Source organism: Curcuma longa, chromosome 3 (genome assembly GCF_044706935.1).
Source record: "Curcuma longa cultivar G26 ecotype Majalengka, Jawa Barat chromosome 3, ITB_CL_G26_1.1, whole genome shotgun sequence".
NCBI lineage: Eukaryota > Viridiplantae > Streptophyta > Magnoliopsida > Zingiberales > Zingiberaceae > Curcuma > Curcuma longa.
Window position 1 is genome coordinate 7713532 of NC_133863.1, and position 27847 is coordinate 7741378.

The following is a 27847-nucleotide window of genomic DNA, read 5'->3' on the forward strand; positions in this document are numbered from 1 at the left end:
TGATTTTTTTTAACTAATCGAGCCAATAGAATTTTTCAATAAAAATCCGAACAAATCGAACCGATATTAGTTTCAACCGAATTAATCAAATTTTTTAAATATTATAAAAATTTTATTAATTAGGGATTTATAAATTTATTTACTTAAATTTTATAAATTATTTTTCTAATTTAATTAATTCAGTTTATTCGATTTATTCTGTTTAACCGAATAAGTAATTTTAAAATTAAAATCGAATCAACTTAATCTATTTAATTAGTTTTTTTTTAAATAATTAAAATTTTAAAATAATTAAATTAAAATTTTTAATTCTATCAATTTATTTGATTTAATTGAAGCCATCAAGATACCAATTTGGACACAGGCTTGGCCTAGCCCGTCCGGCCCATATAGATGGCGGGAATCAGAGACCGGTCCCACAGCTACGCGGGTGCCTAGATGTCGTTCCCGCCAGTAACGACTTTCCCGCATGTCGTTCCCGCCAGTAACGAATTTCCCGCCATCTCAAGACGCCTTTTTATTGCCTCGTATCTCATTCCTTCTTCAGCCTTCTTCCTCTTCTCTTCCTCCTCGTCCGCCGCTCCTCTCGTCTCCGATCGGCTCTGGAATCGCGATGGACTCGGAAACAAAAGCAACCCCTTCCGCTGTTGCCAAGAAGAGGCCTTTCGCCTCACCGATCCCTACACTGGAATCGTCAGGCAAGGTCGCGCCGATCGCCGGCCAGATCTGCACGCCAGAGAAGCCACCGCAGCGATCCAGCAATCGAAGACTCGCCTTCTCCATTAATGATGTGCGACGAGTCGCCCTAGGGCTTCAAAGGCCTCCAGATCGGTCTAATCTTGTTCAATCCGATGCCAAACTCTCGTCGGTGGAGGAGCAGCTTGGGGATGGGTCGGCGCGTAGCTCTAGTCCCATGTTGCCGAAGGCTAAAACACTCCTTCCTCAAAAGTATGCTCTTCTTTTACCCTTCTACATCACATGTGCGATTCTAATCAAGATAGCTTTCCCTCAATTGCCGCGCCTGATTCTAGTATACAGTCTTATGTTTTTAGTTTTTAGAGTAATCATGCCTTAGCGGCATTTATATTGGAATCCAGTGCTAAAATTGGTTTTTGATCTTCTTTTGTCAGTTATAATTAATTAGTTCATTTTGTGACTAGATACGAGTTGCTGTGTGAATTTTTCAATGCCATGGTGACCTCCATTCGTTTACTTAGGCTAAAAGGGGCGTCGATGCCTACCTTTTCCAACGTCTGCAACAGTATTCAACATTTGACAGAAAGGTAAAAAATTTCTGGCACTATGAATTGCGCACTTCAATTTTGTCATGAAGTGATTTACTTGTTTATTCAATTGGGTTTTTAGTTTTCTTATGAGGTTATTCTTCAAACATTCAGGAATTTCACCTACACGCATTTAGCACAGTTAAAATACATTCTACCTGAAGCTATAAGTCTCAACAAGATTCTTGTTCATGATGAGCGTACTTGCTGCATGAAACCAGAGCTTCAACTTAATTTGCAAGTTGATGCTGTGGATAAGATCATCAAGGGGAAAAGTGAAAGTGGGTATACAGTCTTAAGGACTGTTTTCAGAGAAAGGCTTTTTGGTTTCGTCAATGAACATCCAGAGGTAATGGAACCAAGTTTGGCCCTTTTTTCTGCTAGTGTTTAAGTCAATAAATGATCATTTTGTGTGATTTATGATGATAGTGTTCAGTTCTTCCTTGAATTTACATGGTATAGCACCTAATGATTACATATCTGTATTGAGGATTCTACTAGAACCATTTCTGATTGTAAGTTTTGTGCATCAGGGAGATGAGGTGCCAGAGGATGAGCTTCCACATCCATTTAATCAAACAAAATTGATTACGCGACCGAGTGTTGACATCAATGGCAATGCAATACGCAGCGAATCTTCACAGAATGCTGCTACCCAGCAGCCCTTTTTAGTTGCATCTCACATGTCTCAGTCCTTTCGGAGGCATTTTTCTCGCAAATTTCCCGTTCCTAATTCAAAGAAAATTCCTTTGCCATCTCTCGGCGAGGCATCAGCTAACAACGAAATTGCTGCATCTACTGCTTCATCACCTGCAAAATGTGCCTCTATTTCACCAACGTGTCAGAAGTCTTTACTTGGTTCGCCTGCTTCGACAATCATGTTGAGAAAACGTGGAGGTGATGAAGGGGAATCTGGAGATTCGGCAAACGCTCACAATTACTCTCACGAGCAGAATTACACTCCTGCAAAACTCTTAAGCACTCCATTAAGGATAATGTCTCACACTCCAGAATATCCTACCCCTAAGAGATGTAAGACAACTCCTAGCCGTGACTGCCCACTATTGAATAAATCCGAGAAGAGATCAACCCGGACAAAATTGTTTACGACTCCAGAGAAGAGTGGAAAAGCAGTGGCTGAGCAGGGTTTAGACAGAACTTATTCTACTGATGTTGATGTCCTCAGTATTCTACCAGAAGCCCTGTTAAAATCTGTGAGTAAATTTACTTACCTTTCAGTGAATATGTACTACTTGAAACAAAGCAAATGTGTGCCTAATCAATTTGCTTGCATCTTTTTCCAGATTAAGGAGAAGGAGAAGATAGCAGTGCAAGAGAAAGAAGCCGGTGTTGTGGAGGCAATTAGAAGGCAAAAGTTGTTAGCTTCCTTGCCCAACGTTTTCAACATGATTCTACTTGCGTATCAGTCATGGCAGAGATCTGTTGTGCCAAAGCATGAGTTGATCAATAAGTTAATATCCAGTAACTCTAAGATAGTTGATAAAGGTGAGGCAGACGGAACAATTCGTGCTGAAATTTGATAATGTGGAGTGATAGTAAATGCTTTTGGAACTAAAACAACTGAACATGAATTTGCAGGTGAAGTGGAAGAACAGTTGAAGCTCTTGATAGAATTAGTTCCAGAATGGATCTCTGAAAAGACTGGCAGCTCGGGGCACATTCTATGTTGGTAAGCCTTACAATCACGATTCTCATTATGTAATATTCTTTGCAGTCTGAAGTTTTTTGTTCTATAACAAAACCTTGATTGTACAATGAAATTCCTGCTGACTCATTGCAAAATCTTGTTTTTTTTTTCCAGCGTAAACAAGGCATCAAATGCAGATGAAATCCGCAGAAGATTATCAGAAGCAGAATAGCACCAGAAAGCTACATGTGCATTGTCTGCTAACTTGAGAAGAAACTGTAGATATCACTTATTCCTTTGATCAAGCGTTGGTGTAATCTTCAACATTTTCTTTTTGGCGAGAAGCTTGAATATGATAGTGTTTCATCAAAAGTGTAAACTTTGGATACCAGTCTTTTAATCTTCAAGTGCTATCTATGAGAAGAATGTTGCCTGATGGTCTCTGATTTATATACATTGGCCAATTTGTTAGAAGCTACACACTTTTCATGTATGTTATGCTCTTCAGAAGCAAAAAGTCCTAGATTATTATAGCAATAATCATTTTACCATGCGCCTTTGTTACTGAAGGTGTAGGTGTGGTAGTGTAAATGAGCCGAGTGGAATTTGATAGTGATTGTGTTCAAGATTACTAGGAACAACTAAACATGAAACAAAGATGAAAGTATCACCAACTAAGCCGAGTAGAGGATGAACTATTCTTATCACCCTTTGTTAAAGAATACTTATCACTTAAGCTTTCAGACAATTTATGATATAAAGAAAATTCATCCTTGAACATATATAGCTTCTTTAATGTCAAAAAATCACAAATGGCAGTTAATTTCTTGCTATTGATGATGTCGTTGTTGTTCATTGATGTGTTTGCTTTGTAGGGTGTCTTTGTTAGAATTTCGTATTTCGGTCAATACTATTGGATTGGTGTTGAATATGCCGTTGGATCGAACAAGCAAAGGAATTAACTATCCAAATGAGCTCAAGAGAGAGAAAAAAAAAATGCAAATGAAACATGGATAGATCCAATTTAGAGTTTTTCGATTTATGACACTTCGAAAGTTTAGTTAACTAAAGAAAGCACGATTTGCCACAACAAAGTCATTGTAGTATAGTGGTGAGTATTCCCGCCTGTCACGCGGGTGACCCGGATTTGATCCCCAGCAACGGCGATGTAAATATTTTTTTTTTTTTTGCAAATTTAATTATTTTTTTGATATTTACAGGCCGAGACATGGAGCGTGCAAAAATGAAAGCAATGGACCGACCAAATTATTGATGCAGTACAATCAGCCATAGTAATTATTAGGAATTTCTACCAATAAAAATTATTTGATCCTTGTGAAAAGTTTATTTGATTAAGAAACAACATTCTTCCACTACAAGTTCCATTTGTAGTCAGTCATTTAAGGAATGGAATGTAAAATGTGAGAAAAGGAACTACAAGTTCCAAAACAAATCAAGTTGTACGTGCATGGCGTGTTGATTCGATCGGTAAAAACATATCAACTCCCTGGAATCAGTCTAAATGTATATTATCTATCCTTAAACATCTTTCCAAAAGTTTGTCATCTAACTTCGCAGCTGGCTCAAACTTTACAAGTCTCTCCATCTTAATTCCGCTCATTAAGAGCTCATTAGACAATTTTGCGAAGTGGTGCTGGACTTGTTCTAGTTCATGCTTAAGCTTTTCAGCCTGTAGAACAATCGAAAGTTAATAATAATGCAATCGAGTGGAATTTTGTTTATGTGCTTTATCTAAACATATAGCAGCCTTAAAGCAAAAACTAATCAGCTTGGAATCAAGTTACCTTGCACAAGAGCTCTTTCTGTATTCTTTCATGCTCTAAGCACCTGCGCGAACCGAGAAATCAAATCGGGAAGCATTTTAAATATAGACATGAGTAAACAACTTAGAAGGCATACAATGGATGCTAGCATGATATAAAAGAAACAGAACAGCTTAGCTTGCACTCACTCTTCGTGCATTTCGATATTTTCTTGTATCAATGCTTTTATATCCACACCTTTTTGCCATCCAGCACAATTACTTGGCTGCAAGAAGATTGATATGTATCAGCTGCAAATTCTTATGGTCGAGATTCAAGGAGAATCCATTTCACAATAATCTTCACAGATAAAGAAATTAAACTAGCTGACACTACCCAACTTCCTCATGTGCCAGACAACTAATTACAATGTACAGATCATCCATTCAAACTCTTTTACCATGTGTAAGGAGCATTTTGCATAAAGATTAAGAGTATAAGTAATTTAACTAAAACATGTTGTATCATAAACACTTATAATAGGAATAAAGTGTATAGTAAAACTTTTGAATTTTTTTTAATAAAGTTTCAAAACTAAATGGAATGAGATTTCAATTCTAATGTAAAAAATCTGTTTTCACCTCTCTACCAATACAACCCAACTCACCTCGGATAGAAATTTTGTTTGTTCTACAGCTTCTTTCCCAAGGCTGTATTGTGCTTGCTTTCTAGGAGATTCCTTCTTTGCAATGGATTCTTCAGGTCTTCTTCTTTTCATTCCTATTCTTGAAATCCATAATGTGAACATAAGCCCAACATTGCAACTAAATAATATAGGAGAGTACTGAATAACTAGCATAAAATTGAGAGATTGTGGCATTTGGAAGAGATGCAACAAAAAATACTACAAAAAATTCTTCCATTTTATCGCGAGTCTCTTCATAACCGATTTTGAAGAAATGTCTCTATGGATAATTTTCCATTTTAAAAAATACCATGAATTAAGTTCATAACAAATATATTATATCCATAGCACCACTTTGATATACCTCATTTTTAAAAGTGTCCTTATTTAGTATAATGCCACTAGAAGATACATTTGGTGGTACTTGTGTTGTTGTGAATGTGTTACAAGTAATTAGTAATACTAAGAAAAATTCTGCTACTACTAATTTCACGATAGGTCCAATCAATTGTAGTCGAACTTACCTGGCACAGAACTTGCATTGTGCTTGATGAAAGATTTTCCAGAGATGGAAACCATATGTGTACTGTCAGTTGATGTAGTAGAGGTATTAACAGGGATGGGCTTAATGCTACACCTAGAAGAAGGATGCAGTGGGTGAGCAGCAAACTGATGTTCAGCAGAGCCAGAAATTTTCTTCCGATAAGCAACCAGATGGGAATGTTGCACCCTATTATGGAAAAAACATAATAAACACCAAAAATGCATGAAGAAAATAAAGCAGTTGCAAACCGAAACTTAAACATAAGAAAGCATGTGCGAATTCTAACTTCTTTTGGAAGTACAAATTGGAGGAGCATTACCTACTAGTGTGAATATATTATAAAATGTGAAGTGTAACTACAAAATTCTAAATATAACCCAAAGAAAGCATATAGAAGCTAAATCTACAATTTTGGTTAGTTGAAAGCTGGGTTACTTTGATCTTCCTTCAAATCACTCAGCATGTTCAGAATTCAACAAACAATGACCAAAATCACACTTTGTCATTAGTATTTTGTGCTCACATTACATTCAGTTATTCCATTTTTTGTAGAAGAGGGCAAATAGCATAACTAGGAAGATAGATTGAGTGTATAGTCACAGATAAATAATATTTTTACCGTAGATTAGTCAACTGATCTCAAATTCATTATGCCTAGAATGTACTACTCATATTATGAATTGGTTTCATGCGGGTACCTTCACTCCCTTAACTCTATTGGTCAAGATAGTGGAAGGATTTGTATCTTTATCATCAACCAAGGGAAGAGATCAAGCTAACAATGCATGCTTGAGGATGCTCTTCCACAGTTCTAATATAAACCCTAAAAAATGTCATAAAATAGAAATTACCAGTACTCATATGTCATTTGTTTCAATCGAGACTCGAGCTTTTCATATAGACTTGATCTTTCAAAACCTTGCTTATCATGTGTGGGTTTGATAAAGTTCACCTCAAGTACACCTAAAAAGGTCAAACAATATGAAAATTTAACCAATAGGGGCAATTACCTCCAAATCCAATGAAAGGTTATTGAGAAGCATAGAATGTCCTAGTTTTGTACATGTAGCAAAGCTAATGACTAAATGTAAAGCAAGAATGAATTAGAATTCTTACCAACCACACCTTCACCTCTATGACTTGTTACACGGTGAAACGGCTGAGAAAATAAAATAATAATTTAAATAAATAGATTCAAGAAATATATGATCTTTACTAATTAAATATAGAATACAACTCAAATAATATGCATATAAAAATAGAAATTAACAAAAGAACTAGTAAAATTCTAAATATAGATCTGAAGCAATCTTAATTGACCAAAATAGAAGCATAGGCTAAGTGGAAATCAACAAAAACAAAAAGGATTTATTATTAATTAGAATCAAAGATTTTAGTATAAACAAACTAACATAATCATCATACGTCATATATTTTACCAAAATCAACCGGTTCCTGTAGTATATATTGAATCCGTGAACATTGACATATGGAAATTCTTTCAAGAATCCAATGGTGGTGACAACCTCAGCCTGCATTGTGAGAGAAATGATTATGTTGACAATTAAAATTATTATTTTTCATAAAAATTTAGGAATTATTTTACTACCTTTCAATTTTAATTCTGCAGACTGCAGTTATATTTTTCCCACAGTCAAGGAATATAGGTTGCTTATTATTGATATCATAGAATCCATTAAAAAGCTTGAGGTTGATAATGATAGGGTAAGAATTTACACGTTTATAGTTTATCATAATAAGTTAGCTATAAAACAATTCACAAATTGGCAAATATCTAATGGCTAAGCATATATAGCATGAAGGAATATCTTAAATGTCATCAATGCAGCCAGTTTAGAATAAACCTCTAACTTCCCACCAACTTGTGGTCGGTACTTAACACATTCACAGTATCTGAGATCTCTGGCTATATAATGGTGCTCTACTTCACATCCACGTAAAATAATTTTAAAGTTGTCTGGCATGTGCAAGTATAGAATGGAGCAGTATACCTGTAGGATTACAAAGATATGTCTAGAATAACAATATAATTTAAAATGTGTTCAAAAAACACAACAATTTTCTTATGATAAGTAGAACATATAAAGTAATACTCGGAGAGAATAGCAAAGTCTCCTTGCAATATGATTTTGTGTTTTCTGCAAATAAATACTATTTGTACGCACTTGATTAGGTTCTCCACTTATCAATATATCCTGAAACCAGAAAATATAAGCACTAAATCAGATCAACAAGTTTGACTAATAATAGGTGTCAATATAATGGTTCAATAATACATCAAAACTATATAAATATTCAGATAAAATTCAGCAAGACAAGATTTGAAGTTTGAGAAGGATCATAGGTGCATGGAAGAAGACTTGTTTTATAGGTAGAAACATGATAATGAAACCATTACATATTTGGACATATGCTCAAACATGGCAATATAAGATGCACCAGATTTTAATTTCTAGAATATGAAAATATTAACCTTTTCATCAGTTTCAAAATCAAGTTCTGTCTCTCCCATGTCATTGTGCCACAAGTTAAATATGATTATTTTGGTACCATGATTTCCCATATCGTTAAACTGCAAAGTAGATCGAGATGAATGTGATTGTGTTTACCGAGACAAAGAAACAGGATGGTACCAAACATTAAATTGAAAGTTTGAAAGTTACATTCTCCAGCAAATCATTTTCTGTAAGGAAAGGGGACCATTTCAACAGAACGGACAAATTGGAAAAGAATTGCTCTTCACTATTATGAAGGAATCTGGTCAATACACCAAGGGAGGGATCAAAGGAGTAATCCACCTACCAAAACAAATACATATAGGTTGTAGATGATTTCAATAAAACAAACCAAAATCGCCTACTGAAAAATGAAAACTATAAAACCGAACTCAAATAAATGTTATCTTGGACTTACTGCAGGCACTACTACATCGTTGTAAGCTTCTTGCCTCAAGAATGTGTATGAAAGGAGACCCACACTCTGAGTTAGTACACTGAAAGAAGATATGCTAATCAAATTAGAGATTCCATTTGACGTTCTTACAGATTATTAGAAAAATATGATAAAAATCAACATAAAATAGTTGCCCAGGGTGTGACAAAAATAGGGAGAGCTTCGCAAAGAAAAATTACATTAAGAAAGTACTAATTGCTTTAGAAATAAAAATATCCACGTTATCTGCTTAATATTATATTCACTGTATGTTAGTGTCATAGACATCATCTAATCTTCTGCATATTTTCTAATCTTTCAGTGCCATGAAAATGTAGAATTCCTCATATCATTTTGGTTGGAACTAGAGAGAACCTCTATGTTTGGGCGGCATAGAAGCTCATTACATTGGATACTTGATGACTGCTGTAGAAATTCTAAGAAAAACTACAACATTGGAACTGCGGGGGCGTTTGGTTGAGGGTTATCATTGATAATCTTGGTTATTTGTCCAAAGTTATCAACCATAACGATGTTTGGTTTAGGTTATTTTCCCAAGCAATACAATATCACCGCCATATCAGCAAATGGATTAGAACCCAGGAATGTGATTATCTTGGCAGCCTAAGGTTTTCTACAATTTCAGAGGTTAACGAAATTTTTTTTCATAATTACCCTTCGATTTTAAAACTCAATTAATTGAAATGTAATGTGAAATCTAATTGAAATCGAGTTAATTAATTTAATAAATTTTAATTTAAAATTTTATAAATTTAAAAGAGATAATTTATTTTAAATTTAAAAAAACAAAATTAATGAATTATATTTATTAATTTAACAAATTATTTTATTAGAATAATTATTTTAATGTATTATTTTATTAAAATATATATAAATCTATGTTAAATTTTAAAAAATAAAATTAATGTTTATTAATTTAATAAATTATTTTATTAAAATAAAATTAATGAATTATATTTATTAATTTAATGAATTATTTTATTAAAATAATTATTTTAATGAATTATTTTATTAAAAAATATATATGAATTTATGTTAAATTTTAAAAATTAAAATTAATAAATGATGTTTATTAATTTAATAAATTATTTTATTAAAATAATTATTTTAATGAATTATTTTATTAAAATAAAATTAACAAATTATATTTATTAATTTAACAAATTATTTTAATAATTATTTTAATAAATAAATATATATAAATTTATTTTAAATTTTAAAAAATAAAATTATTGAATTATATTTATTAATTTAATGAATTATTTTATTAAAGTAATTATTTTATTAAAAATAAATAAATTTATTTTAAATTTTAAAAGTTATAAATAAATTATATTTATTTTTTAATATATTATCAATTTATTATCATTATTAATATTTTTTATTCCCTCCAATGAATAATTTAAACCAAACAACATTAGATTAAGTTATATTTTATACCCTATAACCTTGATTATATGATCACTTGAACTAAACGTACCCACAAGTTATTTTATATTTTATTGTCTAAATTGATCTCTACCTTCTCTTCATGCAGCGAGTGAAAACAATTGCATCTGCCCCGAGTCTCATTGTACTAGTCTTGAAGCCATTTCCATCTGATACATATAAAGAACTTTACATGGATAATTAAATAATATTTGCACAAAATGATAAGACCAAATACAAGAAGACCATACATTGTCCAATGCTTGAAGAAGCTTCTTTATCAGAAAATCCAAAGCTCATGCAGCGCCGCAAGAGTTTTGGATCCATTCCACCACCATCATCTTGATGTAAAAAACAAATCAAGTCGAAACTCAAGGGAAAATTAGTAAAGGAGAACAAAACACCCTCCTCTTAATATTAAAAAACGAAAATGTAGGAAACAATAAATATTTATCTGATAACAACTACCTTGAATTAATAATGAAGGTTTGCCTGAATGTTGAATACTAAGTTTATCGACTTTGACAAATGTAGCACCATTACCTATCTGGATCACAGGCAACGTTAGAATTTTATCAATTTACTCATAGCTTACCAAAGGCTTTCTAAAGCATAAAGTAATGCAACTGAAACCCCCACAAAATTTACTGTGACATTCAAACATATAAATAAGCCTCCTATATTAGGAAGAGAAAGCTATGCTCATAGAGAAGGCTGAAGGCTTGCCTCATCGAATGCATTATCAAGAAGCTCTGCTATTGCTGGAAATCAAATAAAAGAGATAATGCGAGATAGTCAGTAAACTTTTGAAAAAGTAAAACCGTATTGATCAGATGCAAACAGTGGATACACCTCCAAACACCCACTTATGTGAAGTAGCATTTGAATGTAGAAACTTGGGGTGGACACAGAGACGATTTCCAAAATCTCCTTGGTACAAGCATAGTATCTCATCAGGTCCTATATAAGTTTGAGAAGAAATTAATCCATTAAAGAGTAGCATACTATGGGATGTTGGTTGAGTGTTTGGTTGAACTTCGTAGTCCCCAGCACTCCAGAATCTCCCGCTGAGTGGAGCATAAGAACCATTAGAGCAAACAACCTGCAGGCTACTTCCATTAGCAGTGCAGCCTTCTCCTATCATCGCCAGCTGAAGCGAAAATTCATCTGGTATCTGCAAGTTTCTGTTTTCTTCAAATCCTTCATTTATGCAAGAATCCGGAGGTGTCTGATATAGAGGATGCTGTTTCTTGACCAACAGTTGATCTTGTGCATCTATCATTTGTCTTTCAGAATGCTCACCTGAGATGAGTTGTCGACATAATTAGTTATATAAAGATGTACATTATATCAAGTGTCAGCATTAGATCATCCAGAAAGATGCTGAATATCTTACAAAAGAGTGATTTTCAAACAAGATAAAAGGCAGTATTACAAAGGACGAGCTGATTGAAGTTCTTCATAAAGATGATTCTTTTTATTATTTTACGATTCTATGATTTAGATTCTCGGTCGAATAAGAGTTGGCGACTGGTGCAAAACCTTGCTGAAGAAGCTAATGATTGCCTGACAATCAGTACGAATTACCAGCTCATTCTTGTCGAGAAAGTAAATCTTCAATGCATCCAGCGAGTTCATCACAGCATGAATTTCAACATCTATCGTGGATTTTGACGGATTAAATTTACCACTAGCATATGCACAGATCTTCTCTGTTCCTCGGGGATTATATTTTTTGAGTTTCTACTTACAGATATCACCCCATCCTTCCATGCATCCGTCAACTTCAAATAAAGCGAAGCACTTTCAGGTGGTATAATTCCTCCCAATCTCCACACTGCTCAGGAGCCCCAGGCTCGAAATATAAGAGTAGTCTGAGTCTGTACAAAAGTTGTCAGTCGGAGTGTGTGAATTATTAAAGTTGTCTGAGTGCGATCACCTCACCAGCTGTAAAGGTGATCAATGTGTAGCAGAATGAAAAGATTCTCTCTTATCACGAAGAGCATGTGATGGTGGGGCCCAATGAGCACCCAACATCTCTCCCTATATAAGAAGGATTAGTCAGCCCTTACAGAGCACGAATCAAGCGATCCTTGAGCTCTATTTAGGATTGTAAACTTCTGTAGCTAATAAGAATCTGTGAGTTTTCCATCTTTTCTCCTTATTTCTCATTAGCTCTCTCAATTTTAGCTCTCTCAATTTTCTTTTTCTTCCGCTTCCGCCCCGATTTGGTATCAGAGCTTGTTCCCAAAAGATGATAGCTTAAACCTCTGAGGCAGGATACTCAGGTAGTAAGGGAAGGGAAATGATACTTAGCATGAAAAATCCCAATATGAATGGAGCATGATACTCACATTGGCAGTGGGTCCCACTGACATGCAATGGGACCCACTGCATGTAGTTGTGAGTGTCATCCTCCATTCATGTTGGATTTTTCATGCTAAGCATCATTTTCCACAAGGGAATAGGGGTAGTTTATAAAACCTTAACTGTTGGTATTAAGCAAACCAGGGAAGACAAAAGAACAGGTCCTAACTTACAGTATAGTCTGGAGGCCTGGTAAGTCCAAGAGCACACCTGTGTGAGCTGTCTAATCCTTAGGATCAGAACCGACACAGAGGTGGGCATCACATGCTGTCCTCTACAAACTTAACTGGGCGAACTCTACCTGTTCGTTTTCCAAGAAAAAAAAAAAGAACGGAAAAGACTCTCTTCTCCTTCCTCCCAACCATTCAGCTTGGCTTACTTAGATGGACAACCAGGAAGAGGAAGGAAGGGGGAAGGTAAGAAACAAAACATATATACATGAGGGAGCCATAATCGGTAAACGATATCATGCAGTCCTCATTACCTTTTCATCTATCTTCTTCTTCTTCTTCTACCTTCTCCCATTCAAAATGTACAACCACAATGCGGCAACGCTCATATAAATGAAAACAAACAACGCATTCAAGAGAGTGATTACTCTCTCAGCAGATTCAAAACCTTGGAAATGAAAGAAAAAAAATAACAACAGAGGATAAAATTAAGCAACACTTACAAAACAACAAAGAACCTTTATGATTTCTTCAACTTTTCAAGTTTAGTGAAGCTTCTTTTGCATTGTTAAAACCCCAAGAATCTCCTTTCTTTCTATATAGCAAGAAAAAGATAAAAGAGATCGTTGAGCAAATGCCCTCCTAAGAAACAGTTGCCTTATATAGCAAGAAAAGAGAGGCGTAATTGGTAAATTTACATGAAATGAGACCAATACTTGACTACCTTCTCCCATTCAAAATGTACAACCACAATGCGGCAACGCTTATATAAATGAAAACAAACAACGCATTCAAGAGAGTGATTACTCTCTCAGCAGATTCAAAACCTTGGAAATGAAAGGAAAAAAAATTAACAACAGAGGATAAAATCAAGCAACACTTACAAAACAACAAAGAACCTTTGTGATTTCTTCAACTTTTCAAGTTTAGTGAAGCTTCTTTTGCATTGTTAAAACCCCAAGAATCTCCTTTCTTTCTATATAGCCAGAAAAAGATAAAAGAGATCGTTGAGCAAATGCCCCTCCTCAAGAAACAGTTGCCTTATATAGCAAGAAAAGAGAGGCGTAATTGGTAATTTTACATGAAATGAGACGAACACTTGACCACTGACCAAATCGAGAATTTCATCCTCCACGCGTACGGAGGATTAAAGGGCCGCATACAAGTTCGCGTGACCGCATATAAGAAAGAAGGTTTAAATGCACTTGGAGACCTCATCATTTCCTGCCAAAAACCGCCGGTACTTTCTACGTGACGCGACTCGAATTTTATTTTATTTTATTTTTTAAAAAATAGTTTATATAAATTTATCAATTTATTAGAGGAATTACCATAAAAAAGTTTTTTTTTATTATTGCCCTACTTATGCTAAATCCTCATTTAAGGTGCTAAATATCCAGCATACTCTTAGAATAATTTAGTTTGTTCTTAAATAAATAATCACTAGCTAGCCACCATCATTAATCAACTTACTTAAGCACTATTTTGGCACTTAAGTAAAAATACTTACTCATCTCAAATCCCATGATTATCTAAGATACTTAGATTTCATTTAAATCAAACTTTCTATTAAGGAACTTGAATACATTAGGATTGTAAGAGTATATTAATTTTGATTTAAAATAATTTAAAATTAATTAATAAATATATAAAATTTTAAATTATTTTAAATCAGAATTAATATACTCTTATAATCCTTCTAAATGTATTCATGTCGACGGTATAAATTAAAAATAATAAAATTTTGAATGGATAAAATATAAAATATAAATATGTACAGAATAACAATGGTTCGGTAGAGATTTCGTGCAATTCACAATGAGTAAGGATAGATTGCATGAAAATGCAGCATGAAATCCCAACATAACACACACAAGACATGGAGATAAGACCTAGGTCTTGTGTGTGTCATGTTGAAATTTTATACTGTATTTTCATACAGTCTATTATTTTTCATTCACAATATATAATCGCTCTTGAGAAGCATGCATGCCTCAAGTAAGAAGTTGACAACGTTTTAGTTACAATAGCAAAAACGCAATTGGTAGCACTGATTGATTGAATGAAATCATTGCTAAGGGAAAAAAGGCAAAGCAAACCTCTGTTTGCCATTATAAAATATGAATCGTAACAAATACTACATTCAATAAAACACTGAAAACGAAAACTAAGATTGCAGTTCTCACAGCTAGTGTACATGAACAGATCCAAAAGTGTGTTGTGGTCGGACAGAAATAAAGCAAATATTTACCATCACAGCAAAATATGGATCGTATTGCTCAAAACCACCAGTCATGTTGCATCCTTGACTGCTCATGCTTTTCTGGATCTTCCTCGTCCGGCTTTTCTTCTTCTTCCTCCTGCTGCTGCTGTTCTTCCTCCTCTTCCTCATCCTCTTCAGGGGGATCCTCTGGCAGTGGATGTGGCAATGGAGTCTTCATTGGGCTGAATTGTGGGAATATATCTGGTCTCCTAGGAGGTTTGGGTCTCTCCCATTCCTAAATCAAACATATTACTGGTAATTGCATGATCGAAAATACAATACTTGAGGTATAGCATATATTTCACTGACAAACAAATTTGTATAGTATTGTGACATCCACACTATCAACTTATTTGCTGTTTTCAAGGATTAGTTCACTGGTAACTATCAAAACTCAAAGATGAACTATGCAAAATGAAGGGCATTCATTGATATGCCAAACATGAAGCATTACTTATACCAATTTGAGCGTTTAATATAGGGTGATGCTTTCTTTCAAGCAAGTATTCGATGCCAGTAAGGGGAAGGGAACTTTGAACCTTGTTTGGAAAAGAGTGAGGGAAGAGGAGGGAAGAATAGGGAAAGGTAAGTTTTAACCTTCCTTACCCATGAAAAGGATGATTTTCTTACACTCCAATTTGGAGTATAAGGTAAGGGAAGACAACTCTAAATATTATTTATTCCAATTTTATCTCTATTTTAAAATACTAATTCCCAAATAACTTATTTAATTTATTTAATTTAAATTTTTTAAATTTCTCTCGCTGAACACGATCTTTTCGCTCCTTGCTTACATCAATAATTTTTTATAGAAATATATATAAAAATACTAATTTATTATTTGTCATACCAAAGTGTACAGATTTTATATTTCGATACTTATTGTATGCCTATTTATTATTTCTTTTAAATTTTTTATTTATTTAAGTTATAAATATTAATTTTAATTGGTCACACAAGATGATTTTGATAAGAAAAATCTTACATCTATAGGTTTAATGAGCTATACATATTTTTTCACATGTAAATTTATTTTAAGAAGTAAAAGTATTTTTATAATTTTATATATTTAACCTTCATTCTCTTTCGTTTCCTTCCAAACAAAGTACCACATGTTACGTTAATGAACTTTCCGTTCCTCCCAAACAAAGAGAACATAAATACTTCCCTTCCCCTTCCTTTCCCTCCCTTTCCCTTCCTTCCCCTTCCGTTAATGAACCTTCTCTCACCCCATCCAAACATAGCATTAGTGTTTGCCCTGATTCTCTGAACATGAAAAAAATGCTAAAATTTGATAGGTTACAACCTGCGTATACACAATGATTTGTAGTTATCGCCCATAAGACAAAGAAGTTGGTAATGTGTCTAACTCAGTTGAGAAAAGATGAAAGAGGTAAAGAACAAAAATAAATAAAAGCAAAAATATGTTCATAACAAAAGGAAATTACTAAAGTCCAAATTAGGTGATTTTCGAAGCTAGAAATGTTTGTAGCCTGAAAAATGTTAATTTGGAATTTCATCAACAATTTGCTTGTACAAGAAGAGATCCAATATTTTCTATGTTCTTGTGAGAAAAATTATGAAAGAAATTGAACAAAGATGTGAATACAAAGAATTGGTTGCTGAAATATGAAGCATTAGACTGAAGCTTGATACATCTCAGAACACAACAATTATGTTACCTCAAGATGTATTGCTCGTAACAGATCATTTGATCGAAACGAAATTTGGAATGAATCACTTACAAGAGAAATCGCCATGATTATCTAAAGGGAAACTAAGTTAACCTCTAAAAAATGCTAATAAATCTAGTACCACACTATTATTTTCCTCCATCTACTTCCACAATGAACAATCAATTCAATAACCCTAGAATACAGAGATAATTCCAGCCGCTGTTGATTATCTGAAAATCTATCCTAACAAACGAAACCTCCCAGCCCTCTTCAACACGAAATACGTTTTCTCTCCATATCGTGGATGAAAAAAAAAGACGATTTGGGCATGAAACTGCAGTCAAACATGTAATTGCAGCAATCATATCTTCTAATTAAACCAAAAAGGAAAGGATTAAAGAAAGTAGATAGGCATACGATGGGGAAATCGAGAGGGGAGCGGCGGGTTTTCCTCTCTTCCTGGGGAGCCATGCATACGACGCCGTGAGCTCTCCTTATCGGCGAAGGAGCACCCAGGCCAGCGGCCGCCCCCGGAGACTGCTTCAGCCGCCAGGACGGCAACATGGAGGGCAAGCAGGTTGGAGAGGCGGTCGAAATACACCACGACGAGCAGGCCATATCTCGCCGCAGCAGGTAAAGGAAGGCGGCGGCGGCGGCGGATCCAGACAAGGAGACACCACGATGAGATAAATAGGAATGGCTGGGGTAACCGGGTCGGACTCCAGTACCATTTACCATTCCGAATCCGTTACCCGTGAAGATTTGGAACGATCCAGGCCCATTAAATGCTGGGCCTTCCTACCGGATCGGACTACAACAGTTCGGCCCATTTTGGCAAACAAACAGCCCAATGAATAGTATGAGTTTCATGGACAATGCATTATGATATTTTTTTTTTCAAATAATTAGAATTTAAAACTCATGCATCGTATACATACGATATTTGAACAATAACTAATGCACACTCATATATCACATCAAAAATCATCTCATTTTTTTGAATTTATTTGGTGTGTGAAAATATGAGACTGAACAGTAGCTTCAAGATTGAATTGACTCATAGGATTCAGATACCTTACAAACAAAAAAATTATAAACAAAAAAATATTTCATGACACACACAAGGCCTGGGTCCCACCTCCATGCCTTGTGTGTGTCAGGATGCTGTATTTTCATACAATTTATAATTATATTTCATCAGAAAAGAGTCCAAAAGTGAGGAGGCTAACAAGTCAATCCACAGTGCTAGAAGAAATTGTAATATTTACTCTATCTCGATCCTCCAAATTTTAATTTATGCCATGGCAAGCAAGAAATAGCTTTCCAAATGAAGTGGGACATACGGAGCTTGAAAGAGAAGAGTAGGAGTTGGAGGGTGACTCGGTACCAAGCCAATATCAAATGCAATTAACGTTTTCTTCTGCGAGGGCGTGAGAACTAGTGAAAGAGACTTCACCCCTCCCCAAAACAAACCATGCCTATTACTTAACTCTCCTCCACCTTCAATTCCTCCTACCACAGATAATGGAGGAGTGTTCTTAGTGCAGCTCTGAGCTCCCTCACCTTCTCCCCATGGACTGGCTTCAGTCCCTCTTCTCCCCTCTCAAGAGGGTCTGGTTTCGCCTTCACTCGGCTCACAGAAAGAGTATGCACCGTTCCACTCCTTGTTTCATCATCATCTTAGTTCAGTATTCCTGTGTTCTTGGTGAGCTGGTGCAGTTTCTTCCTTCACTCATTACTAATGATTTTCATCAGCAGAGAGAGGGATTTACATCCTCTATGAGGATGTGAAGTCGTGCCAATGCGAGGATGTGCAGGTTCTGTGGTCGATCCTCGTGGAGTCACAATCTCCTCGTCTGCATTTGAAGCGTTGAGGTGACTCCAGTTGATCTATCCATGGAGGAAAACTAGAGTAAGGTAAAGTTTTTTTAAAAAACTTTTCATGTACATAAAAACCGTCAGACCTCCATTTGAGACGAGTTTGTAATGGTGAGAGTGAGAGGAGCTACTCCTCTAGCTCTAATTCTTGCTTGCAGAAGCAAGAATGAAAAAGAGAAAAAAAAACACTATGTAATTACACAGAATCAAGAAAAATATTTATATAATAGCAATAAAATTACATGAGAACAGGGTGCAGTAGAAGGTCAATTTCGTTGTTTCTTGATTGGTGTCTAGTCTATTATGGTTAGTTGTGGGGTACCAGAGATTTCCTTTTCATTGAGCTCTTGTGGCTGCTTGATGTCAGTGAATAATAAACAATGTTGTGTGTTATGTATTGGGAAAGAAGCCTGATGTATGAGTGCTTCTCTAAATGGTTGTTTAAGAAAATTGCACGCTTTTGTTTACACATTGCTAATTATTTATTTCTCCTTGCCCCTGATGTAGACAGACCAAGTTCTATTTACAAATTCATCTTGATTCCCAAATCGAAATATTACTGAACTAGAATTATGAGGCAAGTTAACTACCCAAGCATTGAAATCCAACCAAAGAGCTTCAAACAGGCAAAATTCGCGAGTAACTTATTCCATGATCAAATCACTGATGCCATCGAGACAAAATAACTGACTAGTACCGAATCACCACTCAACAAAGAAGTGCTAAGTATTGATTAGTGTTCTTTTCCAATTTCCCTTTTTTTGTGTGTTGAGTGACTTGGATTCTGTCTATTCTAAGCACATCCATAGGAAATCATTGTGGGCCACCGAATCATTTTGTGCAGGCTCATGATAAACTACACTATGTAATCAGTTCACCTTTTCTCTTAATGTAACTTTTTGGTCAGTTGTCTTTCTTTAATTATCTTGATGATAGTGATAAAAATCTGCCAATTGCTTTAAAATTTTTTTGAGCAAGTCTTGACAGTTTACCTGACAAATGGTTCTCTGAATAATTCTCCACGACTGAGAATCAAAACATTTATGAAATAAATTCCATGGCAGCCCCCAAATAATACATATGAATGATCAACCCTAATGGTATTTTATGTACTTAAGTTTCTGAATGTGCTTTTAAGGGTATTTTGATTAAGAATACTAACAATAGATGCCAACCAGCCTTGCTGAAGAACCAATCAGTAGTATAAGACTACTTTAACTTTGTTTCAATGTACTAAACCATCAGTATCATCTGTGTAATAGCTTGTGAATTGTCCCTATGATATCTTTCTTGGGTGAGCAAAGTGACATAGAACATGTATTTCACGTTTAGAATATAATATAATTAGTAATTCACCACATCATTAATTAGAACTCATCTCTCCCAATACAAAGTAGCTCAGAAATGCCAATCATTCAAATCTCTTTCGTTGTCTTTTTCAAAGGGTGATTAGTTCAATTATTGGGCCTAATTAGTGTCGACAATTCAATTCAGCTTGATGACTTTGCTCATCAGCCACCTTCATGGATAGAGAAAGAACATCCAGTTCAAAGCATCGGGCAAAGTGTGATGCTTGCTTAGGTTAATCAGAAGGTGGCATAACCTCATCTTATGGAGCTGCATCTTAGTGATGACATCCATGGGGTCGTGCGGAACTCATTGAGCTTGTTAAACTACATCTGTCGACCCCCAAAATCTATTCGTGCTCAAGAACCCTAACTTTTTTATTTCATTCAAAAACTAAATCTGTGTGATGCAATTGCAAAATGCAGCAGCAACAAAGAAATCATAGGAAGTAAATCTTTAATGAATTCACATTGCATGGAAAGAAAACGAAAGGAGCACGGGGCGTACTCGTGGAGAATGCCGGCGGTGATCTCCTCCCCACGCCGCCGGCAGCATCTCCTCTCTCCATCTCATCTCCATCTCTCTCCCTCTTCCTCTCCCCCTCTATCTGCACTTGGTGTTCGGCGCGGGCGCCGGCGGCTTGCGAATCCCATTTTGTACTCGTCGATGCCTGCGATGGTCGCAAAAATCGGTTCTAGGTATTTTCATTCAGGCCCTTTCATTTCAGCAAATTAGTCCTCCGTCTTCAAATCAAAATAGATCTTTTGCTTAAACAGCAAGTGAAAGACGCGACTTTTGGTCTCAGACTTTCTTCTCCCATCTCCCTTCATCGTTCGTCCAGGATTAGGGTTTTCTGACTGCGGTGGCGAGATGGGGCAGCAGTCGTTAGCTTCGTGGCGCGCGGTATGGCAGTCCTGGCGGAGCACACGGAGTTCACCGGCAACTTCAACAGCATCACCGCCGAGTGCCTGCGGAGGCTCCCTTCCAGCAACAACAAGTTCACCTCGTCGAGGACGGATATAGTGAGCTCCCTGGTCCCGATCTAGATTATGTAGATTTTTGTGCTTGGTTATCAAGCCTTATTGCTTTGGTATGTCGTCCTCGCTCGTAATCCACAAGGAAGGAGGAGAGTCTGTTCCTTCGATTTGGAATTTACGGAGTTCAATGAATTGCTAGTTTTGAATGAATTTACCAAGTACGATAAGATCTTGTCTGACGCACATGATATCTTCCTATTCAAAATGCAATTATTAATTTAGTGCTAAATTGAACATCCCTGTCTTGTCTGATGATACTTGATTCTTAATATATTACTTTCAGAATTACGGAGCCTGAGTTGATACGATAGAATAAACTTTAGTTTAAAATCGAACAATACCTTCCTTCATTGTGACCAAACTGAATCAATTAGCCATTGCAGTTGATGAGGGCTAGTTATGTTGATAAATTAAATGCATCAAAAATTGTTGGTTATTCACAAAATTGTTGCTCAACGGTACAAGGAGGTGATAGTTAGCAACAGCAAAAACAAAAAACAAGAGTTGCAAGTTCGACCATGTACGGGCATCCTGTTGTTAGACATGTTCGGCGAGCACAGTGAGAAGATGTGATTCTGTCCCATGACATTTTTTACAGAGCTTACACAACAAAACTGATGGAGAAACCGTAGGGTATTTAACCTTATGACTGCAACTTCCATAGGCATCCTAAAGCAGCCGAATCAGCATGCTGATCCTTTCATGTGTTGGGGCAAGGTAGCTTTTCCATCACTAGCCTTTACTGCCAACGTGAGCACAAAAGAAACAATGAAAGAATTATTTGTCAAGCAGCATGACACCAGTATGTGGGATGTGGAAAATGCTACTTAAATGACTGTGCTGTTTTTTTTTTCTTCCCTCGTTGCATCTCTTTCATGTCATCTCATGTTACAGCACTGAGGCTTTCCTGCTTGCAATTTATCCCACATGCATGTCATTTGCCTTGGAGACTGGTAATGTGCAGTGTAGTAGCCATCGATGCATCCGAACTGGCAGAACTTGACGCTGTGAACGTATTCAACTGCTCTGGAGTTATTGAACTGCTCGACCCACATGCCCATGCTCACGTCTTCCATTTTGAACAACTGCATCAGTTTTGAATTTGAAGATCATGCATCATATCATACTTCCATCATTATAAAGGAAGAGGAAGAAGAATTGTAACCATAATGGAAAGTAGTTCATCATCAAGGAAGCCATATTTGTCACAACTATTGAATTCAACTACACAATGTCATATGGCTTTTATGCAATACTATATCCCCAATAATGTTCAAATTCATTTTTTACTCGATTGACTAATCTTTTCTTTTGACCTAACACCACAGCTTTTTTCCCCATTTTAATCCATTCAAAACACTTCTAGCTGTAGATTAGATCTGTCACTCACCTTTGAACATGTATATACCATATTAAATTATGTTTTTCTTGTTTTATAGCTACTAATATTTTAAATTTTATCATTTGTAGTAACTATGCATATCAATCTTAGTCTTTTCATTTCTATTACATTAACTTTTTTTTTTTGTGAGTATAGTGTTTCTGAAATTTCTTACGAAAGAGATTTGAAAAATATGGTAGCAACTTACAGGCTGTTCTAAACAGTGATATTATTAATGTTAATGTTAAACTAAACTAAAAAAAAATGACCACAAGAAACAGAATTGTGCTTACCCTTAATTTGTGCTTCTCAAAATTATAAATGATGAAATGAGCAATATCAGATGATACAACATATCCAGGACCATTAGCATAGGGTGGATAATCCTCTTCGGGCCATTCCTGCAATGGAGTATCATAAGTCCAACTGGTAGGTAAAATGGCTCACTTAAGATTCAACATTCAAATCAAGTACGGTACGCGGTTAATAAGAATAAACAAACAGAAAAACAGTCACTTCAGGGATAGCAACACAGTCAGCATTTTAAATCAATTGTTGAAAAGTTCAAAGTTTTCTGTAGTTTGCTATATTTCTTAGAAAATAGCCAGAAATTTATTTATTTTTTTTTTAAAATAATTTTTATTTGGATAAAATGAGTTTTTATTTTATGCTGAATGAGTCCTACTGTTAGTTTATAAAAAAGAGATAGAATCTCATGTATTAGGTCAAATTTTTTAATTAATAAATTCACTTCCAATTCTCTTGGTGATATTTTTCCAATGGTTGTGGTTTATTTTCACTTCGCAAAATATTTATATCCTTCACTTCATCTATTTCATTCTGAATTCCAGGACACTTACACAGTTTCGTTTTGATGTTGCATGATATTTCTTCCATTAGTATCCTTTGTTATTATTAAGATAAAATAGGGGCACTAGTAGCAAAAGATGAGCTTGACAGCTCAGATTGGACAGAAACAAAGACCCTTTCGCTGTTTAAGTCATAGAGTCAGAGTGGAAGCATAACAGCATGCACCACGTACCCAGAAACAATACCTTTGATACTTTTCTAATCAAGAAAGTTTGCTAGCCAATATCAAATAGTCATTAGAGGTTGTGATGTGCATTTCTAATTTAAGAAAAATTTCCTCACAATGTCGAAGTTGATCAAACTAGTTTTCTTCTTGCATTCTAGAGTGTAAAGGATGCCTACCCTTGCAAAAGATGTGTTTGTATATAATTAGGTGGACAAAAGGGTGAGCGAAAAAACAAAAGGATTTATGTAAACAAAGCAAATAACAAACAATTCCAAATCAATCAAAGTAAGCACTACTACCCAGCAACAACCACCAAAAGTTTAGCATTTGTCCTGCAATTGAACACGGATAAAGAGACTAATGTCATCCTCCAGGAAGTAAAATTCAATGATCCTAGGTCTTAACTTGCAAAATATATAAAACAATCAATAGAAGATGAAATAGATGAAAAATATGGAAATATCACAGGAAAAAAGAAGCATTCTCCACTCAAATCTTTCCAATCATACTGGATACTACAATAAACAGTTTATGGCATCGTAGTTGCACTTCAAACATATTTGTTACCTCATATGTGACCGCCCATTTCCCTTCCCGTAGGGGTTGGTGGTGATAGTTTATGTTACCGACATATAGGCTTTTATCACTAGGAACTTTCTTGACTTCATTGATCACTGAATCAACTCTGACAAATGTATCATCATCACATTTCATTATATAGCGTGCAGAAACAGAACGGACCTATTGGAGAAAGAGGAAAAAGCATCAAAATGGGAAGTCAAAGTCTATGTATGGATAGAGCAAAACACCAAAAGAAATCAGAGTTACAAATTGATATAAGATAGAAAATAGTCAATACGAACCCCATATTCACATATGGCAACAGTCTTGAGAACAACAAGATCATAGCTATCTAGAAAAGGAACTACAACTATGTCACCAAAGAACTCAGCCTCTTTCTTCAACTCAATATTCACTTCCTTCCTTCCATGCTGTTTGACTAAGATTGTATTAGTTGAAAAATTAAAAGAATTGAACATGCATGAAACAACATCATGGAGTTTACCAGAGCAACAAAAAACCGAGCCACAATAGTGGAAGATTTTCTAACAGTACGCATCCATGATTTCCTAACAGCCATCCGCTCTGCAAAATGGTTGCCTGCAGAAAGAATGCCAATGAAAAGTTCAACTGGTCCATCAGGAAGTGGCAGTGCTTGCCATTCTTCTGACATTTCTAGGCTCTTCTGTGGAGCAAAGCTAGGATGTGAAGTTGGCAATGAGCCAGCAAAAATGGAATGGACATGAATGTCCCCTTTCACTGATAAACCAGTTGCATCTTCAAGAACATAAGCCTACAGAGAGCACATAAAATAAGGTTAATTCTCCATCACAAAATCCTGACCAGACAAAATATGGGAACTTAGCAAGTGCAACTTACAGTTCGATAAGGAAAAGAGGTCACATGTCTTCCATCAACATTGATATGATAACCTTCCAATCCAGCACTAAGTGTGAGAACAAACAACTTATCTTCCACAAATGGATATGGCCAGTCCATTGAAATCTTTTTTGTCCGACCAATTAAGCGGTTTAACCACCATGTTGCCGTTGACTCCTCCATCTTGTTGTCATCCTCACGTATCCACTTTTCACACTTCAATAGCCCATCAACTGCAACAGAAGCCAGAAAACAAGCAGGTTAGCAAAATCCAATTTAAGTGAATATAACACATTTTTGTGCTTAAATAGATACAAAGTATGGTTGCATAAACGTTGATAGGAAGGTTTGTTTGCAAAGGATGGATGAACAAGGAATCACACAGGGTTTTCTTCTTTAAAGGATAGCCAAGGAGGTAGGAAATCAGATAGACACAGTACAGGGTCCACCCTTCATAAGTCATCTACCACAACTGGCAAATGTGGGAGTGGATGTTAATAAAAGAAAAAATCTTGCATGCTCCTATTTTTCTTGCATGGGAATGAACACCTAGATAGCTTTAAGACCTAGTTGACAAGTTCTTCATCAGCAACAACGGTAGCATCCCTAGCTTTGAGGAAGGCCTGAGTTCTAAGGTGACACCTACAATGACAGGGATGGATATAACCTCCCAAAGGTTGATGGAGGCTAGCGCATGGGAATCGATCAGGGCGGTTGGAATAAGCAATGGGCATGTTGAGAACGATCTGGTGCTGTCATTTGTGGAATGCTCAAGGGAGGTGTGTTACAAATTGTTAAAGTAGATTTGAAATATTGCAAACAAAAAAAACTATAATATGTTTTTTGGAAATAACAAATCATAGCCTCCCAGATATAACATTGTCTTTGATAGCATGGCTCATGTCAAATCCAAATAATATCCAAGAGACCATAAGAAGCTTATTCAAGGTGACCTACCGGTTTCATCACTAGACGTGGACTTCCAACCCTCGCACCGTTGGGCTGATCCCCACTGCATGCGATAGCAAGTGTTCTGCTCAATAACCGGCTTTCCACTCCAATCTCCCTTCAGCCGAGGGTTAAAATGGAGAATCCTAGGCGGATCCTCCCCATCTACTGTCTTAAGCCCCTGCAGCTCCATATTGAACTGAGACACCATGATCTCCTTCTCCCCTTCGCCCAAGATCGAAATTTTAGGGTCATATTCCGCGTGAGCTCGGTGCGGTTTCGCAACAAGGGTAATGTACGAACCCAACGTTAATCCACAGGGGATCACCATGACCTTCTCCCTTTGAAGGAACTCCTCCCCGGAGAGTATGATCGAGTGCGGGCATCTCTCTTCCGTCCGGTTCTCCTCCTTCGTGATCTGAGGTCCTTTCAAGGGCGCCGCTTTTAGCTCCTTGAGCAGCTTATGCCCCACCTCCCACGCTTCCCTTGCAGACTTGTGAAGCCCGGAGGTCGGCCCGTCGCCAGCAGCAGTAACATTGAGGAGGAAATTGAGCCCCGATACCGACAGCGTCCTTTCCCGGTCAGATGAGAAACGGCGGTCCGCGGGTCCACGGGCCGCTTCATCAAGGCGGTGTGTTCGGCGAGAAGGACGAACCCGCGCGGCCAAGTCCTCCGCTCCGAGGTTGAGGGAGAGGCTGACACCGTCGCCGCCGAGGAACCCGGCGGCAGCATACCTGGAGGAGGACTGAGCAGGCGGAATCCCGCTGGAGAGGAAAGGAACCTCTAACAGAAGGAGCGCGACGTAAAGAAAGGCCGCGACGAGGAATGCCTGCAGCGATCGCTTCCGGCCAAGCGAGAGCGCCGCCTCCACCTTAGCCGATCGCCTCATCTTAGGTTCCATGCCAGCCGGGCACCGGATCAGGAACCGAGAAGAAGGGAAACCCCCAATTCCCGATCACTGGCTCCGAGTGCGTTAGGGCAAGAAACCGATGGGAGAGGAGGGCGGAGGAAGAAATCGTGGGGGCGGCAAAGCGAAGAGCCGAAAAAGATGCCAATTTAGAGGTCAGTGGAGACTTTCTGTAATTATTCACTTCCTATTTTTTTATTGCGCATTTTACCCTCCGTAATTAATTACAAATCCATTTTAAAATTTAAATTTTATTTTAAAAAAATTTAAAATGTTGTATTGCTTTCTCTCTATTGATACCTTTCCATAATTATTTTTTCTTAAAAAAAACTTTTTAGAGGCAACTATAAATTTATTTTTTTTACAAAAAATCTGAAATATTTTAATGAAACACATGTTGCCCTCTTATTGTTGTTTAAAGTTGTCTTATTTTATAGTGTTTGATGAGCTATCACAGCATCTTCCTTTATTCCAACTATAAATCCTTGACTCACAAATTAGAATAAGAATTTTATTTTTTTATTACAAAAAAAATCTGAAATATTTTAATGAAACACATGTTGCCCTCTTATTTTATATTGTTTGATAAGTTATCACGGCATCTTCCTTTATTCCAACTTCTAGTGTAAAAATCTCATCACATGAACTTGCATTTTGTTTTTTTATTATACTAAGAAAAATAATTTATTGTTTTTATGTTTATAATTTATATTGTAAGTAAAATATTTCTTTATTATATGGAAAATAATAATAATATTTATTTTGTGGTGTGCTTTGGATTTTAAAACTCGGAGGGGGCACATTGAAAAAGAGGATTCCTTGCGAACGAAGAGAGTGATTAGCTTTAGCTTTGTTATATTTTCGGACTAGGGACGTTATTTTATATATAACTAGTATTTCACCCGTGCAATGCAAGGGACTTATTTTATATAATTAACAATTAAAATTAAGTATGAGTGTTTGAATAAATAATTAAAATATAAATAAATTAAATTAGCTATAAATTGTATAATTAGAAAAAAAAAATTATAAATTTTGAAAAATCTTCTTAAATACAACGTTTGTTGTTGAAT

The 27847-nt window shown here is 36.0% G+C and overlaps 4 protein-coding genes and 1 pseudogene across 4 annotated transcripts; 2 read left to right on the forward strand and 3 right to left on the reverse strand.

Moving 5' to 3' along the window:
• Positions 1–613: 613 nt before the first annotated feature.
• On the forward strand, positions 614–3163 carry LOC141822803 (CDT1-like protein a, chloroplastic). Its single transcript, XM_074710126.1, has 7 exons — positions 614–948; positions 1161–1283; positions 1398–1632; positions 1817–2497; positions 2588–2789; positions 2883–2973; positions 3106–3163. Exons 1-7 carry the CDS (start codon positions 614–616, stop codon positions 3161–3163), a joined length of 1725 nt encoding a protein of 574 aa, XP_074566227.1.
• A 1281-nt stretch (positions 3164–4444) lies between these two features.
• Positions 4445–11606, reverse strand: LOC141823594 (protein MICRORCHIDIA 2-like). The gene is made up of 19 exons (XM_074710886.1): positions 11330–11606; positions 11177–11254; positions 11047–11085; positions 10793–10867; positions 10576–10665; positions 10419–10494; positions 8858–8936; positions 8608–8742; positions 8418–8516; positions 8038–8139; positions 7789–7935; positions 7363–7455; positions 7040–7082; positions 6775–6886; positions 5909–6109; positions 5362–5479; positions 4904–4980; positions 4737–4779; positions 4445–4621 (listed from the first exon to the last, which is right to left on the reverse strand). Exons 1-19 carry the CDS (start codon positions 11604–11606, stop codon positions 4445–4447), a joined length of 2061 nt encoding a protein of 686 aa, XP_074566987.1.
• A 3339-nt stretch (positions 11607–14945) lies between these two features.
• LOC141825209 (uncharacterized) lies at positions 14946–17443 on the reverse strand. The gene is made up of 2 exons (XM_074712593.1): positions 17218–17443; positions 14946–15359 (listed from the first exon to the last, which is right to left on the reverse strand). Exons 1-2 carry the CDS (start codon positions 17416–17418, stop codon positions 15141–15143), a joined length of 420 nt encoding a protein of 139 aa, XP_074568694.1. The 5' UTR covers positions 17419–17443; the 3' UTR covers positions 14946–15140.
• Positions 17444–20499: 3056 nt separating this feature from the next.
• LOC141823595 (uncharacterized) lies at positions 20500–21635 on the forward strand (annotated as a pseudogene).
• LOC141823979 (hydroxyproline O-galactosyltransferase GALT6-like) lies at positions 21478–26882 on the reverse strand. The gene is made up of 7 exons (XM_074711194.1): positions 25877–26882; positions 24920–25152; positions 24546–24833; positions 24343–24471; positions 24047–24220; positions 22737–22844; positions 21478–22147 (listed from the first exon to the last, which is right to left on the reverse strand). Exons 1-7 carry the CDS (start codon positions 26766–26768, stop codon positions 21941–21943), a joined length of 2031 nt encoding a protein of 676 aa, XP_074567295.1. The 5' UTR covers positions 26769–26882; the 3' UTR covers positions 21478–21940.
• Between the last annotated feature and the right edge of the window lie 965 nt (positions 26883–27847).